This window comes from Salvelinus alpinus, chromosome 14 (genome assembly GCF_045679555.1).
Source record: "Salvelinus alpinus chromosome 14, SLU_Salpinus.1, whole genome shotgun sequence".
NCBI classification, from domain to species: domain Eukaryota; kingdom Metazoa; phylum Chordata; class Actinopteri; order Salmoniformes; family Salmonidae; genus Salvelinus; species Salvelinus alpinus.
The window spans coordinates 14600668-14618144 of NC_092099.1; the positions used below are offsets into that span (position 1 = coordinate 14600668).

Sequence of the window (17477 nt, forward strand, 5' to 3'; positions counted from 1 at the left end):
TTGTCTTTGTGAATGAGACCACTGTAATGCTATCTGTTACGTGATGACTCACCCTGAAAGCTCTTGCCTGGTCCTGTAGGTATGAACTTGAATAAGCGGGAGTTGAGTGAGCACGTGGAGTTCGAGTCCCAGACGTACTATGCAGCATTTGCGGCCGAGTTGGAGGCCTGCGCACAACCAATGTGGGGTCTCCTCACACACTGCAAAGTCAAAGTGAGTCCAATATCCCTCTTAAATGTAATGCAGATCACGTTACGGCTATTTGACATTCAGGTGTTAAGCACAGAAACCGAAAATGATTATACCACAAATCATTGTTTATTCGCAGGAGACACAGGAATACACCAAGACGGTGGTGCGCTACTGCTTGGAGACTCTTCAGATCTGGTTTGATGCCATTGGCTTTGTGGACGAGGTAACTCTGCAAATATGCACAACAGTCAGGAAGCATTTTGTAGACCGACGTTTCCTTTAGTGTTTATCTGGTCTCTGTTTCTCTGTAGCTTGCTCCAAATCAGGTGACGTTTCACCTGCCACTGCACCGTTACTACGCCATGTTCCTAAGCAAGGTGTGGCAGATCTACAACACTTTAAGTTCTGTTCCTGGCGCTTAAGCCCTCTTTGTAGTGAGTTGACTGTGTCTATTGTCTCACAGGCAGTGAAGTGCCAGGGGCTTGACCTGGAGAGTCTCCTCCCAGACCAAGAGATGCTCATGAGGATCATGGTCCATCCACTCCAGATTCAGGTATTGCACCAATAAAGGACCATTACACATGCCATTTCAATGCCTTGATAATGCCTCACATATCAGAAGAAGTTGTGGGTGAATAAGGTCCTGCAATGTCTAAAAAGGAAAGGCTGACTTCCCCCGTATACCCAAACAGTTGTTAGTCTCTTACACACATAGAGTGCATTCGGAAAATATTCAGACCTGAGAACAGGTTTTTAGATTATTTTTTTTAGCAAATGTGTAAAAAATGAACATACCTTATTTGCATAAGTATTCAGACCCTTTGCTATGCCGCTTGAAATTAAGCTCAGGTGAATCCTGTTTCCATTGATCACCCTTGATGTTGCTACTACTTGATTGGAGTCCACCTATGGTAAATTCAATTGATTGGACATGATTTAGAAAGGCACACACCTGTCTATACAAGGTCCCACAGTTGACAGTGCATGTCAGAGCAAAAACCAAGCCTTGAGATCGAAGGAATTGTCAGTCGAGTTCTGAGACAAGATTGTGTCGAGTCACAGATCTTGGGAAGGGTACCAAAAAATGTCTGCAGCATTGAAGGTCCCCAAGAACACAGTGGCCTCCATCATTCTTAAATGGAAAACGTTTGAAACCACCAAGACTCTTCCTAGAGCTGGCCTCACAGCCAAACTGAGCAATTGTTGGAGAAAGGCCTTGGTCAGGGAAGTGACCAAGAACCCGATGGTCATTCTGACAGAGGTCCAGGGTTCCTTTGTGGAGATGGGAGACACTTCCAGAGGGATAACAATCTCTGTAGCACTCCACCAATCAGGCCTTTATGGTAGTGTCCAGACGGAAGCCACTCCTCAGGGACTGGGAGACTAGTCAAGATCGAGGCATAGATGAAGGGAGCAAAGCACAGAGAGATCCTTGATGAAAACCTGCTCCAGAGCACTCAGGTCCTCAGACTGGGGCGAAGGTTCACCTTCCAACAGGACAATGACCCTAAGCACACAGCCAAGACAATGCAGAAGTGGCTGCGGGACAAGTCTCTGAATGTCCTTGAGTGGCCCAGCCAGAGCCCGGATTTGAACCTGATCAAACATATCTGGAGAGACCTGAAAATGCTGTGCAGCGACGCTCCGCATCCAACCTGACAGATCTCTGCAGATCCTCTCAAGAAGAATGGGAGATACTCCTCAAATACAGGTGTGCCAAGCTTTTAGCGTCATACCCAAGACTCGAGGCTGTAATCGCTGCCGAAGGTGCTTCAACGAAGAGTAACGGGTCTGAATACTTAAGGAAATTTTATTTTTATTTTTAATTCTTTACATGTTTTTACTGTCATTATGGGGTATTGTGTGTAGATGAGGACAAACTATTTAATCAATTTTAGAATAAGGCTGTAACGTAACAATGTGGAAAAAGTCTAGGGGTCTGAATACTTTCCGAATGCGCTGTACATGAGTAGGAGTCGTCGACTGACTGTTTAAGGGGTTCCTGTGTGACTGTGTACTCTGGAGGTTCCTTAATATTTGTTCAGTGGAATGTATACAGTAGGTGCAAAGCAGTTTATGTTAATGTCCCTTGTGTTTTCTTGTAGGCAAGCCTGTCGGAGATCCACAGTAACATGTGGGTCAGAAATGGTCTGCAGATCAAAGGACAGGCTATGACCTACGTGCAGTCTCACTTCTGCAACTCTATGATCGATCCAGACATCTTTCTGCTCCAGGTATATACTACTTCAAGGTGATTACAACATTTAGGATTGTTAGGTCCTAAACAACATTCAATAATTGTTCTTCCCAATCTTTCGACAGGTGTGTGCCTCAAGGCTAGATCCAGACTACTTCATCTCTTCAGTGTTCGAGAGGTACGGTGGACCCTTTTGGGAAAAGTCCTTCATTGACCTTGTTTATCATCACCTGTTGAATAATCCCATTTTGAGTAACTAGATGATGAGTAGCCCGGAGGTTTTACTGGCAGTAACATGTATTTCATATCCAGATTCAAAGTGGTGGACCTGTTGACCATGGCCTCTGTACACCAGAATACTGTACTTGACGGTGAGCAGGAGAGGCCAATGCTGGAGGGAGCCTTGACGTTTCTCGTCATCTTGTCCAGTCTTCGCATCCACTTGGGTAAGTGCAGATGCAACAAGGGAGAAGGAAATTCTACCTGAACAACAATTGGAATGTTTGCATATCATCTTGACTATATTAGCGTTATCCATCGATTTTTATACATTTGTACTGAATATTTCTCCCTTTCATCGATAGGCATGGCAGATGATGAGATTCTCAGAGCCGAGATGGTCTCCCAACTGTGCATGAATGACCGTACTCACAGTTCACTGTTGGACCTCGTATCCTCACTGTTTTATCAGCCTCACAATTCACAGTATAATTAATTGAACGTCCTTACCCGTGGTCAGTATGTTCTCACTTTAATTCTCATAATGAGTTGTTGGTAGCTGGATATTTGGTCTCCAGATTTTCTGTTGTCAGTAACTTTTTCTGAAGAGCTAGTTTTTTATTTTCTTGTTAACATGTGTAATTGAGTTGTCCCTGTTCTACAAAATGGAAAACCCACCAAAACACGTTGTTTTCATCAGACCTCCCCCTGTTGGTACATATGACTTTGATTGTGACTAGTTTAATCAATGTAAAATTGCATCATGTAACACGCATCAGTCTTGCCATTTTCACTTGGGTTTATCTTTTATTATGCTGCACATTTGCCCGGGTACATACTTTCCTGAAGTGAATATTCAGATTCCTGAGAATCCCAACCCCAAGAGTGGGATTGTGCCGGGAAGTTGCAGCTTTGAGGAGATGCTGTCTGCCGTGGCTGACTTCAAAGCCCCCGTGTTTGAACTAGGGGGTTCCATGCAGCAGGGCATGTACACTCCTAAAGGTAAGTTGTCTATTCTAGTTCCTGGCTTGGGATGTGTTCACTAGGTAAAGAACGGAACTAAACTGGGAGGGATCTGGATTTGTGCAATAGAAACTAGTTTTCACTTCAAAACATTTTACAACGGTGCAAAAGTTTTTGCTACGGTGTGTGACTAATAAATAGATGCTGTCCGAAAGCTTTGTTGGATCAACACCAAGCATATTGTTTTTATTCAACATAATCACTGGTGCTTTTTCACCAGTCTACCTTGAGAGGGCACTCATGCACCACAATTGACTCTAGTTCTACCCATGCAGAAGCCTAGGAACTTGCACAATTCACAAGTCTCAATCAAGACGAGGTCCCTCTTGAAGACTTAGTTATTGTCCTGTATACGTTTGAAATTGTAATGCCCTTCAGGCAGTTACATCACTACCTGTTTGTCTCCCCTATTACCTAATATAGGGCAATGCCTCAGCTGCTGAGAAGTGCATTTTTAAGTCCATGGCTGTTATAAAGTATTGTGCCTTTTTTTTAATATCAGATCAGGATTTGGCTCATTAGGTGTCCTATCCTAATGTCAGCCTTGTGATTTTGTTTTAACTTGAAATTGGCCCAATTTCCAGTCTAAATGTTTTTTTGTGATGGAGACCTGATATAGTCTGTATAATGTTTTGAGACCATTCTGTGCTGATATGATTGTTTTGTTGGTGGTTTTATTAACCCTTATTTTACCAGGTGTGTTCTCAGTCAACCTATTCTCATTTACAGCAACGACCTGGGGAATAGTTACAGGGGGATGAATGAGCCAATTGGAGCTGGGGATGATTAGGTGGACATGATGTTATGAGGGCCAGATTGGGAATTTAGCCAGGACACCGGGGTTAACACCCCTACTATTACGATAAGTGCCATGGGATCTTTGGTGACCACCGTGTCAGGACACTCGTTTAACGTCCCATACAAAAGAGTGATGTTGTGTGGGACGGGGGGTGCATAGAGACATTGGAAAGGTTTATGGGTAGATGGTAACAGCCAGAACCACATTAGGTTTGTGTCATTGGAGGTGTCAGATTGTCATTGCAATTCCACATTCCCTGTCGTTGCACATTCCACTTGGGGGCAGGCTAACTCCACTTTCTGAGGCCCCATGAGAAGAGAAAAAAATATAATTGTATGGCAATGTGACTTTTTAGCAGCCGTTCCTCAAGGATTGATCTTTCTGTTTTCCAGCGGAGGTGTGGGAGAAGGAGTTTGACCCCATCATGGTTATTCTCAGAACAGTCTATCGTCGTGATGTCCAGTCAGCAATGGACCGATACTCAGCATTGTAAGTTAAGTCACTAAGCTCATCTTCTCCAGCAAGAAATGAATGGTTTATTTTACAAAAAGAATGTGTGAAATAATTTTCAGGTTTTGAATGACTATGTATGAGTACATAGTTATTTTAACAGTACATTCAGTATGTCTTGTTATGTAGTTCTGGTTCGTTCAGTTCTACAGTTGGGATGGTCATGTTTGAAACCGAGAGGGTGGGTGCCATGCCCTGCATAATAATAATAATTTAATTTGTAAAGTGCTTTTCTCAGACCCAAGATGCAATATTAAAATTAAAAATACTAATAACAATCAAAGCTGTCATCAGATCCGGAGGACATGAGAACAGAATTAGCAGAGGTTCTTGAAAGCTTTTCTGAACAGCACGGTCTTGAGCTGTGCCTTTTTTAAAAAGAAGGACCGACACTGCAGCCCTAATAGTGTCTGGAAGAATGTTCCAGAGCCGCGGAGTCGCGCAACTGAAAGCCCTGTCACCCATAGTTTTTAGTCTGTTAGAGGGCTGCTGAAGGGAGACGGACCAGGAGGAGTGAAGGGTGCGTGTAGGGCAGGAGAGTAGAATGAGGTCGGACAGGTACTTGGGTCCAGAGTTGTGGATAGCTTGGTAGATGTGAACCAGGATTTTGTAGTTGACGCGTGAGCATGTGGGGAGCTAGTGGAGGTTGAACAGCACTGGAGTAATGTGGTTGAGGACATGTGCAGCACATTTCTGGACATTGTAGCCTGTTTAGGCACTTGATGGATGCGCCAACAAAAAGGGTGTTACAGTAGTCCAGACGTGTTGAAATAAAGTCACGGATGAGTCGCTCAGCTGCAGGATGTGATGGCGTAGGTCGAAATCTGGCAATATTCTGTAGATGGAAAAATTTTACTTACTGGCTCACTGTTCCCACCTGTCCTTGAAGAGGGGTTAGGCCAAAGTGGTGAAGAGGGCGGGGTTGGTTCCAATATTTTAACTGCGAACTGTAATAGTCTTGAGAATCCTTCCTTGTGAGATTTTAGGTTGGACGTCTCTGAAGACAAATGAGATGGTGTTAGGTTCATTTCCTGAAGATCTCTTTAAGATGTGAAGTGACTAAATATACTGAAGTGTCCTCTCCTGGCAGCCCTTCTTAATTTGAATTAGCAGTTTAAGGGCAAGGAAAGATTACATGGGTAATGGATAAAATGTTTTTCTTGCTCTATGATTTCTTCAATAACAAATGTAGGCTATATTGAACAAAGGCAATTTTAGAAATCCAAGCTATTCAATCCATGTTGAACAAGAAATAAGAATGATTTCCATTTATTTTTGCTATTTTTAGATCATCACGTCATCACATGTTGAAAAAGACGTTCTAGTACGGCCCGTAGTAACCCTGTCATGACACCAGATGATCATATTTCCCCCTTGAAGCATGTTGAAGCTGCTATTTCCCCACCTCAAGTCTGTGACAGAAGGCTTATGTTACTCGTTCACATTGTTGGAATATGATGGATTGCCTGTCAACCAGGCCACGTTGTTATATAACCACGATCCTGTCATCGCTTATAGCTTGAGTCATTTCAGCCGATCGGCTGTTCTTTTGCGTAGACTGGAAGTTTCCGTGTGGTAAATTCCTCAGGAGATTATTTAATGTTACATTATTACCTATGCGTTTGTGATGTTGGATTGAGCTCTATTGATTATTGCTTGGAATTGACCTGATTTGTGTTTGTACCCAGCTTGAAACAGTCCGGGATGCACACGACAGGGAATCCATGGCCACCGTACAAAGAGCGGACTCCTCTGCACCCGTGTTACAAAGGCCTGGACAGGCTGTTACACTGCAAGACACTGCACATTGTCATCTTCACACTGCTTTACAAGGTGACCCTTCCAAACCCGTCTTCACTCATATTATTCATCGCTTCATTTGTCCCTGAAAGAAACACCTGTGCAATAGGAATTTCATTGTCTTTGATAAAAGCTGATGGTGAGATTTGCCCTATGGTTGAATTTGGCAGAACTATAATGAAATGTTTTGTTTTAGATCTGGCTGGATCACTCCAACATGTCTGAGCACGTTCTGTGCATGGTGCTCTACCTGATTGAGCTGGGCTTGGACAACCAGGTTGAAGAGGACAAGGAGGATGAGGTTAGACCTTCAGCCACTCAAAGACAACGTTCGTTAGTTTCTTCCTATGTGCTCTTCACATTAACCCCCTTTCTCATGTTCTGTGACTAGGAGCCTTGCATTGAGGAGCACTGCCATGACAGCTGGTTCCCAGGCACCAACCTCTTGTCCAACCTGCACCATGTCATCAACTACGTGAGGGTGAGGGTGCCTGAGACTGCCCCCGAGGTGAAGAGGGAGAGGGAGCCCCCTGCCAGCACCAGCGCAGAGGCATCCAACTTCGGCCAGGTCAGTTAACACCCTGCCTGCACACTGGGTGGTACTGCCTCGACTCATGTATTCATGCTACTGTGCTCAGAATTGTTTACCTCTGGGCAGATGAGGTATAATGTTCCTTCAGTATGCTCGGTATACTGGGTATTTTTGTATTATGTTGCCTGTTATATCTTTTGATGTGGAGAGGTTGCACTTTGCCAGGGTCATATGTGTTAAAAGCACTTACGTAATGTTGTTTTTGCCGTACTTCTGCTCCACAGAATTCCAGGCGTCTGACAGGGAATTGGAGAGAGGTAGCTGTTTGCATTTTGAGTGTTTTTTTGGTCTTACTAGGAAGACCTGGATGATGTCCTCAGGGCCTTGCAGTGTGTTCTCTTCTGACTGTTGTGTAAAACCTCCATGACAACGTTATTCTCTTGTTCATGTCTTACGATTTGTAGCCATATTTAGGTTGTTTTGAGTGTGTGGTGTTGTGCTCTGATGGGGTTGAAACTAAGTGTATAATGTGAGTCTGGGTAAACGCTTTTTAACTGCATGTCACCTTGATTGATGGCGCTCCGACAGGGCTGTGTGATGTATGTATATTTAACAGTGCTCCCATCCATTGTCAGGGCAAGTCATTGCAATTGTTCCAATGTTTTTCACGTTCAAGGGGGGGGGGGGTTGAATTTCTCTCAGAATATGAACTAGAACTCTGAGGTTTCTCTTAAAGTCAACAGAATTAGGGGTATTTAATGTGACTTCGATATGTGTGCTGTGCCCATCTGCTGATTGCAAGGTGGCCTCCTTCTAATGTAGGGATGCGGGATCCATCATGCCAAAATGGATTTCTGTGACGTTGTAATTTGAGCAGGCATTTGTGTCGTGCACATAAACACTCCATTGAAAGACAGTGTTTCGACAAGGACCGGCTGAATTGGAAGGAAAGGTGTTCACATGGGTGTCTCTCTTGCTCTCCCTCATCTGCATGTGTTTATTGAGAGGGCCATGGTTTGTGCTGCATGTTTGGAAAGCAGATGTATGTGTGTAGGAGAGATCTGACGTGTGCCTCTGCTATTCGTAGAATGTGCGGGAGGCGCAGGTGTTCAGCTTGGTGGCGGAGCGCCGGAGGAAGTTCCAGGAGATCATCAACCGCAGCAGCACAGAGGCTAGCCAGGCGGTGCGGCCCAAGAGCAGCTCCACTCGCTGGGTCCCGCCCGGCACGCCTCCCCAGCTGGTCACCGAGATCCTGGAGATCCACGAGAGCATGCTCTCCCTGCTCATCAAGCTGCACCAGAAGCTGTCGGCCAAGCAGAACTCTCTGTCGGCCACCTGGCTGGAGGACATGGACGCCAACCCAAACCGCCACATCCACGGGGATGGCATCACCGCCATCGAGCGCATCCTCACCAAGGCGGCCACGCGTAGCCACCAGAGCAAGCGCAGCATCCAGGAGATCTGTGGGAAGGTCTTTCCTCCCGTTGCTCCCAAGAAGAACAGCCCCGCTGCCAAGAAGACCATGGATAAGGAGGAGAGGTTTGTTACAGGCTCCCACTCCGTTTGCAAAACTTATGTGGTGTCACTTTTATTTTACGTCTCTTAAAATGAATACAATAATCAACGTTAAACTGTTTCAATGTGAGGACTTTATTAGCTTTTGAAATGAGGAACTTTTTTTGAAGTTGGTCAAAGGGCATCTGCAGAGTATGAATTTGTAAAATAAAAAAATCAATCAGCGTAGAGCCTTGTTCTCGGGCTGTTGCCAGGGCGACTGTGGGCCAGCCAATGGCAGAGGAAGCTGAATGGGGGTGCTTCACATTTCTCAGACGGGCTGTCTGTGCCCCTGAAGCTGTCAGTGGGAATTACTGAGCTGTGACGCTCCTGTCACCATTTGTTTATGTCCTCTTATTAAGGGTCTCTATTTACAGTCAACCCTGTTCCCTGGAAGTCTGCACAGGATCTACAGCCAGCCACATTAGGGAAATAATCACCTTCACAGCCCAGCACCCAGTCACATACTGTAGCCTTGCTCAAAATAGGCTCTTACATTCTAGTTTGTATGTATCAGTGTCCAATGCTACAAAGCCAATCTCACATGATCTAGTATGCCTTTGTGACGGCGTCTGAGGAAAAACAAGCATTTGTGTAACGGGCAGACCAGTCACTGTCTGGAAATGGTAATGCACTGGTTGGTGAGTGGTGGTGATTTTAATGGCTAGCCATTGAAAGAAGGGCTTTCAGTGCATTATTAAAACTAAGCATTTCCACTTACACATGGAAGCTGTTGCTATGGCGATGGGTTAACCCAATCAGTGAAGAGAATGGGCATTACTCCTGCATCAAAATAATGGATGCCTGGGCCACATGCCTCAGCACTCTATTTTAAGTATACATTTTGATTAGAATAACTCTGTAGGATTTTTGGTTTGTTTTATGTGTGGTGGTGTCACCACAAGTCTCCGACTATTTCCAAGCTATGCAACACTTTGACACTTATGTGAAATGGTATGACTGACTTTTTGCATTGATGGCAGTTTTTATATGGAAGTAGTCTTCTGTGATTTTTGAAGCTTTGTTTTCCGTTCAGGCGTCAGAGGGCTCGAGAGAGACAGCAGAAACTCCTGGCTGAGTTTGCCTCCAGACAGAAGAGTTTCATGGAAACAGCCATGGATGTTGGTAAGGCAGTGACTCATTTGGTCCCGCAGCATTTCTCATTCTCAAAGCGCATTCCTATTGTTTCCCCATCTATGAGTTGGGTCAGTCTTCTCAGAAACCTTTCCCGAGCTTCTAGCTGTACTTATGTATTGACAGATTTATTCGATGGTGCAATATATATGCTAGGACTTCTTGGATACGGGGCCCGGTTTGCTATAACATTGAAGTGGACTCCACGCCACTCATGCTGAGGACATTTTATGGACTCGTTCCATTATAGTCTTTGAAGGAAAGAAAGCTTAGCTTTTTCCTCCCTCCCCACTGTGGCAAGGTGACACTGGCCACAGCCCTCGGCCCTCCCATGGACTACCTACACTTGTTAGGCGCAATGAGAGGAAAGCACTCCCCTGGGGTTGGAGCCGTGCTGGTCGAGTACACAGCGGATCAAAGCACTAATAGTGGTATGGACTCCCAGGGACGACCCTGCCACAGCGTGGTTAGTGGATGAATAATGGTCTCTGTGATCAGAGGGAACACTTAGGCAGGGTTTAACAATGTAAATGGAGTTTGCCTATTTGCACAGATTTTGAAGAAACGTACAATTGTTTGAGTAGTAATTTCGCCATCTTTTTGCAGGTGTCCCTGCTGACAATGCCCCACATTTATTGAATGGATTAGCTTGCGTGTCCATCTCATCAGTATAAAGATTGGTCATTGGCTTCTCATGAGCTATGTTTGTTTCACAGATTGAATCAAAGGTCACAAAGGATATGAATATTTGTGCTGGGATTTTGACAAGGCAAATAGGTCCAATGGTGAAAGCATCTGTTCAAACACGAATCTCCCAGTGCGCTTGGCCGCAGTGGTTTATGGGCTTTGTGGAAAACTAAAGCCAAGATAAGACCGACATCCGGGTACTATGATGTCTTGTGTTTTTATGCGCAAAGACAAAATCCCCTTTTTGAATTCCCGTTTACGGTGTTGCATTTTGGTTCTCTCTCCTAGCTGTGTGCCACATGAAAGACGACCATTTTGAATACGGTGAGGCTCATGCGTTTCAAGATATGATCCTATTGTTCCTGAGCTTTCATGCGTTTGACTCGGGCAACAGATGTTGCGAGCATCTGCTTTTTAAATGGATTTTGTAGCATGACTTATTATGGGCTCTAAATTGGAAGGTTTATGATCTAGATTTTCGTATGTAAATGACTGGACAGTGATTTGTTTACGATTGAGCAGTTGTAGGCTATGCCGTTGGAGGGCTAAAAATACCACCGCATCCTTCATAGGATGCCATCTGAAAGCATTCAATTTGTCACAACTATCCTCACTCAATCATGCTACAGTGTTGACTGCAAAGATTTTACACGTATGTTGTTCAGGAGCGAAAAATAGCATAGCCAGGCAGTCGTCCTCCATTGCAACACCAGTGTCCTTGTCTCCAGCTCAGCGTGCACTGATGGCCTGAGGCCTGAGCTGTTCCGTCTAATGCAAACTGTTTTCATTTCCCTTGGAACACACTGACCTCTCCCGTGATCAGTCCACCTGACGCAATAAAACAATTCCAACACGGGTTGACATTTCTATGCCATATTTGCTGTTCAAATTGAAATCGTAACGTTTTTTTAAATGAAATTCACATCCGTAATTAATCTCTAGCGCCACGCCAATCACTTGAACAGAGCAAACAGAGAGCTAAAGTGTTGACGCGAGGCACGGTCCTTTCCACTACAGTACAGTGAGTGGTGGACCAGTATGTCTGAACGCTACCTGTGCTTTTGTCCATGCTTATCCTCTTTTAACCACCCCTTCTCATCTTGTAATTGAGAAAATGCAATTGTATAAGAAAATACATGCTATTTCACTGAAGTGGAACTGTTGAGACCCGTGTCCAACCTAATAGAACTAGTCATTGATTTGCTCTGAATTATGAAAGAACAAAGTAATTGAGCGTGGTATTGTTTCTAGGAAGGAACGCAAGCTTATCTGGCACCTCGAATGGCGTTTTATTAACTGTTTTACCCGGCCCCAAAGACAGCAGTTTCACACCACGTTACCGCCAAATGTTTTAGTTTTTTTACACATGGCTTGCCAAGATCTTCCCCGAGCTCCAAGCACTTATTCCAATATGTTTGTCTCCTCGTTTAATGTCAATTGCTCAGAAAATCTGTTTTTAGAATGCAAAATTGCTATCCAGCTCCAAATGGGACCTATTCTTGATGATATCTCCAGCATTTATGATGAAGCCTTTTTAATGTGGTATTAATAAAGTGTTGAAGTTAGGAACTAAAAGTAACCCTTTTGTGTTGTCGTGTGTCTGTTAGAATCCCCGGACACTGAAGCAGCCATGGACCTGGGTGCCTCTGAAGTAAAGGAGTCTGAGGTCCTCTATGACTGTGTGATCTGTGGCCAGAGTGGCCCTTCCACTGAGGACCGGCCCACTGGCCTGGTCGTTCTCCTCCAGGCATCCTCAGGTACTACTGCACTACATCCCCCAGTAGCCCCCTCACTGTTTCACATCACTAAATTAATGGCCTACACAATCTGCTTTTGTCTCACCACCGTCCTGATTTTGTAGTTCAATTTCAACCACCTACTAATGAAATGGCAATACGGAGTCATTTGAACAGGTAGTGTATTTCATAGATAAGAACATCTACTTCCCTTAGCACGGCCCTTGCCGATTTAAACCAAAACAGTTATTCATGGCAGCTTGGCTCCACCATATTGGAAATCTAACTTTAATAGGTAGTTTAGCTGTTTTAATTGGCTCATTTATCATTCACGTTGATCCCTGGCTGCGTTTTCATACAGCCTCTCTCCGCTAAGGGTTCATTTCGAAGCCATCCTGCCCAGACAGAGGAGGATCATTCACTGTCATGAAAATAAACGGCATGTTTTATTAGTAATTAGTTGCGGTTTGGGAACACTTGCAGCCTCAAGGTCAAAAGAACACCTTATATGATCTGCCAACTGCTATTTCATATTATGCCTATCAAAAGACAATGTAAACGCTAAGTTAATTATCTCTCTGATCATTATTGCACACGGTCGTATTGTCCTTAGATTGGAAGCCATAATCATTGGAAGCGGGATATTTTTCCAGACTGCCGCTGATTACTGAGAGGATGTGTGGGAGACTAGCTGTCATTATCGACTGATTTATCACTCACTATTCTCTGTTCCTGATCTGGAAAGGGGAAAAACGTCTGTTTTTGACTACAGGCATTCCTTAAACGTGAGATGTTTTCCACGCAACCGCTGCCCTTGATTGTTCTATGTAAATGTTATGCAGACTTATAAATGGGAATCTGAGAGCTCCTTATGCATAGTAATACATTATCACTCACTACGAGCCCCCGTGCTCTGACTATTTCAGTGCTGGGACACCGATGCAAGAGCGACGAGGCGAAGAAACTGCCAACCACTGACGACGAGCGCATCTACCCAGCGGACACGTGCGGGGCTGCTCACGACGTCAGGCTCGCTCTGATGCAGAGCTTCTTCAAAGATGTAGGTGTCTGACTCACTCACTTGGTTACTTTGCACACATTTTATATACTGTTTATCTCATGTCTTTGGTTTTGATCTATCAAGTAAAAGGCTCACTGTAACACACAGGTAAACATTCCTGTTTGTTTTTTTACATTTTATTGTGTACTTTTTCCCCCTTTTCCTTCCCAATTGTTGTGGTATCCAATTGGTAGTTAGTCTTGTCCCATCGCTGCAACTCCTGTAGGGACTCGGGGGAGGCAAAGGTCGAGAGCCATGCGTCCTGCGAAACACGACCCATCCAAGCCGCACTGCTTCTTGACACTGCTCGCTTAACCCGGAAGCCAGCCGCACCAATGTGTCGGAGGAAACACCGTACAGCTGGTGACTGAAGTCGGCATGCATTGCGCCCGGCTGCAACAAGGAGTCGCTAGAGCGCGGCCGGCTGCAACACAGTGCCTTAGACTGCTGCGCCACTCGGGAGGCGAGTGGCGCAGCATAAGTCTCTCATGCACATGAGGATTCCCATCATAGATGTTGAACCATTTCTGCCTGAGTGGGTTTCCGGTGATTCAACAGCCTAGTCCCAGCCCCCGGCGAAGTGTGCCTGTCAGTCAGTAGCCAACTCAACTAGACGGAGTCGAGCGGCTACTACTGCGGGATATTTGTGTGCTGGAATCATTTGTTTTTTTTACTGAAACTTCATTTTATGTCATGACCGAGCTCCAGTCGCCACTCAAATCATTCGTAAATCACGGAGTTGCGCTTAATCGTCTAGTCTGTCAGTAACTCCAGCAGCATGAGAGCGGAGATAATGAGGCATGGAGGATTTAGACCTCCCGACAGACCTTCTCCTCCACCTTTTTATTTCCCCCTCTCTCTGACTGGGAGCACTGAGGCAGTTAGTCTGGGACTAAGAAACACTGCCACTGTCTTTCAGTTTTAGCTGCACTGCTATTCTTTTGTTCTTTCTCCAGAGAATGTTACTGCCTTACTGGCACATAGAAATGTAAATTCAGGTTTTAAAACTGCCACTTGCATTTGCAACCCTTTTGTTTTGGCAGTGCGACACCTAATTTGAATTGGTTGGTTGGGTGCCAGTCATTTTCTTTTAATATATTTTTTTTGCTGGTCACATTAGTTTTTGGTTCACAATTGGCTTTACAAAAAACGATCAAGATTTATTCAAACAACAATGGGTATGCAGACCATTCAAAAAGTTTGGTCTGAAGTCTTTGCGATGCGTAATTGTCATCATGCTCTGTTTTTTAATTAACATTTCGAAAGGCTTTCCTAACAAATCTTCCCAATAAAAAGTTGGTTGCAAAGTAGGCCTACCTGGCAGACTGTCACAATTTGTATCAATCGCGGGGCATTTGTTTTGCTAACTCTACCATCACATGTAGCCTATATTGACAGTACAAAAACACAGCCCGTCAAACGGTCTCTTGCTCGTCGCTCAATTGACTTTTTATTTGTTAGTTTAGTTTTTTTTACCTCAAAAGTAGTCTATGGATGTGGTTTCAGCATTATGGACTTGTTTTCCTCCTGCAAACAATCAATGTAAATATATTGTCAAGTTAAAATGTAATTATTTGTGTATGGAGGGTGGGTCATTATAGGCTACTTGCTCAGCCCGCAAATTAAACAGAACATTTAAATGATGAACGCATCATCTGCTTTCCCGGGCCCAGTGTTCTTTGCATTCGGGCCAGTAGCTTTAGCACTGGCCCGGTGTGCCACTGGCAAAATTACCTGAATGTCAAGCCCTGCAAATGCATGCTAATTTAAAATATGGCTAGTCGTTTTTAACCTGGTTCTGTATAAAATGCAGTTACATTATGGGACACAGGTCAGAAGAAATTGGTGTGACCAAATCATGTGCAGGTGCCATCAACTGAAAAAGTGGAAAAAAGTTAGTCTAGAGCCTTGTAATTCATTAGAAATGTAGTTAAATGAATCTATTGTAAACTCAGCAAAAAAAGAAACGTCATCTCACTGTCAACTGCGTTTATTTTCAGCAAATTTAACATGTTGAATCTTATGTTCATACAAATATTTATACATTTGAGACATAAACTGAACAAGTTCCACAGACATGTGACTAACAAATGGAATAATATGTCCCTGTCAAAAGTAACAGTCAGTATCTGGTGTGGCCACCAGCTGCATTAAGTACTGCAGTGCATCTCCTCCTCATGGACTGCACCAGATTTGCCAGTTCTTGCTGTGAGATGTTACCCCCATCTTCCACCAAGGTACCTGCAAGTTCCCGGACATTTCTGGGGGGGAATGGCCCTAGCCCTCACCCTCCGATCCAACAGGTCCCAGACATGCTCAATGGGATTGAGATCCGGGCTATTAGCTGGCCATGGCAGAACACTGACATTCCTGTCTTGCAGTGAATCACCCACAGAACGAGCAGTATAGCTGGTGGCATTGTCATGCTGGAGGGTCATGTCAGGATGAGCCTGCAGGAAGGGTACCACATGAGGGAGGAGGATGTCTTCCCTGTAACGCACAGCGTTAAGATTGCCTGCAATGACAACAAGCTCAGTCCGATGATGCTGTGACACACCGCCCCAGACCATGACGGACCCTCCACCTCCAAATCGATCCCGCTCCAGAGTACAGGCCTCGGTGTAACGCTCATTCCTTCGACGATAAACGCGAATCCGACCGTCACTCCTGGTGAGACAAAACCGCGACTCGTCAGCGAAGAGTACTTTTTTTTTGCCAGTCCTGTCTCGTCCAGCGACATTGGGTTTGTGCCCATAGGCGATGTTGTTGCCGGTGATGTCTGGTGAGGAACTGCCTTACAACAGGCCTACAAGCCCTCAGTCCGGCCTCTCTCAGCCTATTGCGGACAGCCTGAGCACTGATGGAGGGATTGTGCGTTCCTGGTGTAACTCAGGCAGTTGTTGTTGCCGTCCTGTCCCGCAGGTGTGATGTTCGGATGTACCAATCCTGTGCAGGTGTTGTTACACGTGGTCTGCCACTGCGAGGACAATCAGCTGTCTTAGGCGTCTCACAGTACGGACATTGCAATTTATTGCCCTGGTCACATCTGCAGTCCTCATGCCTCCTTGCAGCATGCCTAATGCACGTTCACGCAGGTGAGCAGAGACCCTGGGCATCTTTCTTTTGGTGTTTTTCAGTAGAGTCAGTAGAAAGGATTCTTTAGTGTCCTAAGTTTTCATAACTGTGACCTTAATTGCCTACCGTCTGTAAGCTGTTAGTGTATTAATGACCGTTCCACAGGTGCATGTTCAGTAATTGTTTATGGTTCATTGAACAAGCATGGGAAACCGTGTTTAAACCCTTTTACAGTGAAGATCTGAAGTTATTTTGATTTTTACGAATTATCTTTGAAAGACAGGGTCCTGGAAAAAGAGACGTTATTTTCTTTGCTGAGTCTATATATTTCATTTCTACCGTTATGGAACCTCAAAGGGAATAGACTCTTACCTGTCTTGTGCTGTTCTCTTGTCTGTTTTGCAGAGTTCCTGTCTGCAGTCAGTCTCAATAGGCTGGGATGGAGGTGTATATGTGCAGACCTGTGGACACACCCTGCACATAGACTGCCACAAGTCCTACATGGAGTCTCTGCGGGTAAGAGAGTATCAATATGACAGTATGGATTGACATAAGGGACATGAGGCAGTCCTACCCTGCCTCTGCCTCTGTAATAATCCCAAGTGCATTTTTACACAGAATGACCAGGTGATGCAGGGCTTCTCTGTGGATAAGGGAGAGTTCACCTGCCCGCTGTGCAGACAGTTTGCTAACAGCGTGCTGCCCTGCCGCCCGGGCCGGAGCACCGAGGTGGTCAGCTGGCACATGCCCAGCAACAACAAGACCTCCGTGCTGGTGAAGGAGGTGGAGGACCTGCAAGAGCAGCTGGGACTTTTCCCAGTAAGCACCACTGTAAGGCAGAGAGGTCTATACAGCTTCACCCCAGTCTGTTCCCCTGATCACTCCATCTTAACGCATCACTAGCTGACAAATGAGACTAACGATATTGCAGCTTTTTTAGTGTTACCCCCGTTTGGTCT

The 17477-nt window shown here is 44.9% G+C and overlaps 1 protein-coding gene across 2 annotated transcripts in view; it reads left to right on the forward strand.

Annotated features, from left to right (window-relative positions):
* Positions 1–17477, forward strand: part of LOC139538479 (E3 ubiquitin-protein ligase ubr3-like) — a 44002-nt gene that overhangs the window by 7143 nt on the left and 19382 nt on the right. The window contains exons 10-28 of one of the 2 annotated variants that reach the window (XM_071340562.1): positions 80–213; positions 329–415; positions 504–569; positions 656–745; positions 2298–2426; positions 2515–2567; positions 2702–2835; positions 2974–3059; positions 3469–3610; positions 4823–4919; positions 6629–6773; positions 6937–7041; positions 7132–7308; positions 8360–8811; positions 9863–9951; positions 12255–12404; positions 13310–13443; positions 16924–17034; positions 17137–17349. In XM_071340562.1, coding sequence (XP_071196663.1) covers positions 80–213; positions 329–415; positions 504–569; positions 656–745; positions 2298–2426; positions 2515–2567; positions 2702–2835; positions 2974–3059; positions 3469–3610; positions 4823–4919; positions 6629–6773; positions 6937–7041; positions 7132–7308; positions 8360–8811; positions 9863–9951; positions 12255–12404; positions 13310–13443; positions 16924–17034; positions 17137–17349 — 2594 coding nt within the window. The remainder of the gene's footprint in view (positions 1–79; positions 214–328; positions 416–503; positions 570–655; positions 746–2297; positions 2427–2514; positions 2568–2701; positions 2836–2973; positions 3060–3468; positions 3611–4822; positions 4920–6628; positions 6774–6936; positions 7042–7131; positions 7309–8359; positions 8812–9862; positions 9952–12254; positions 12405–13309; positions 13444–16923; positions 17035–17136; positions 17350–17477) is intronic. The other variant, XM_071340563.1, reaches the window with a different exon arrangement.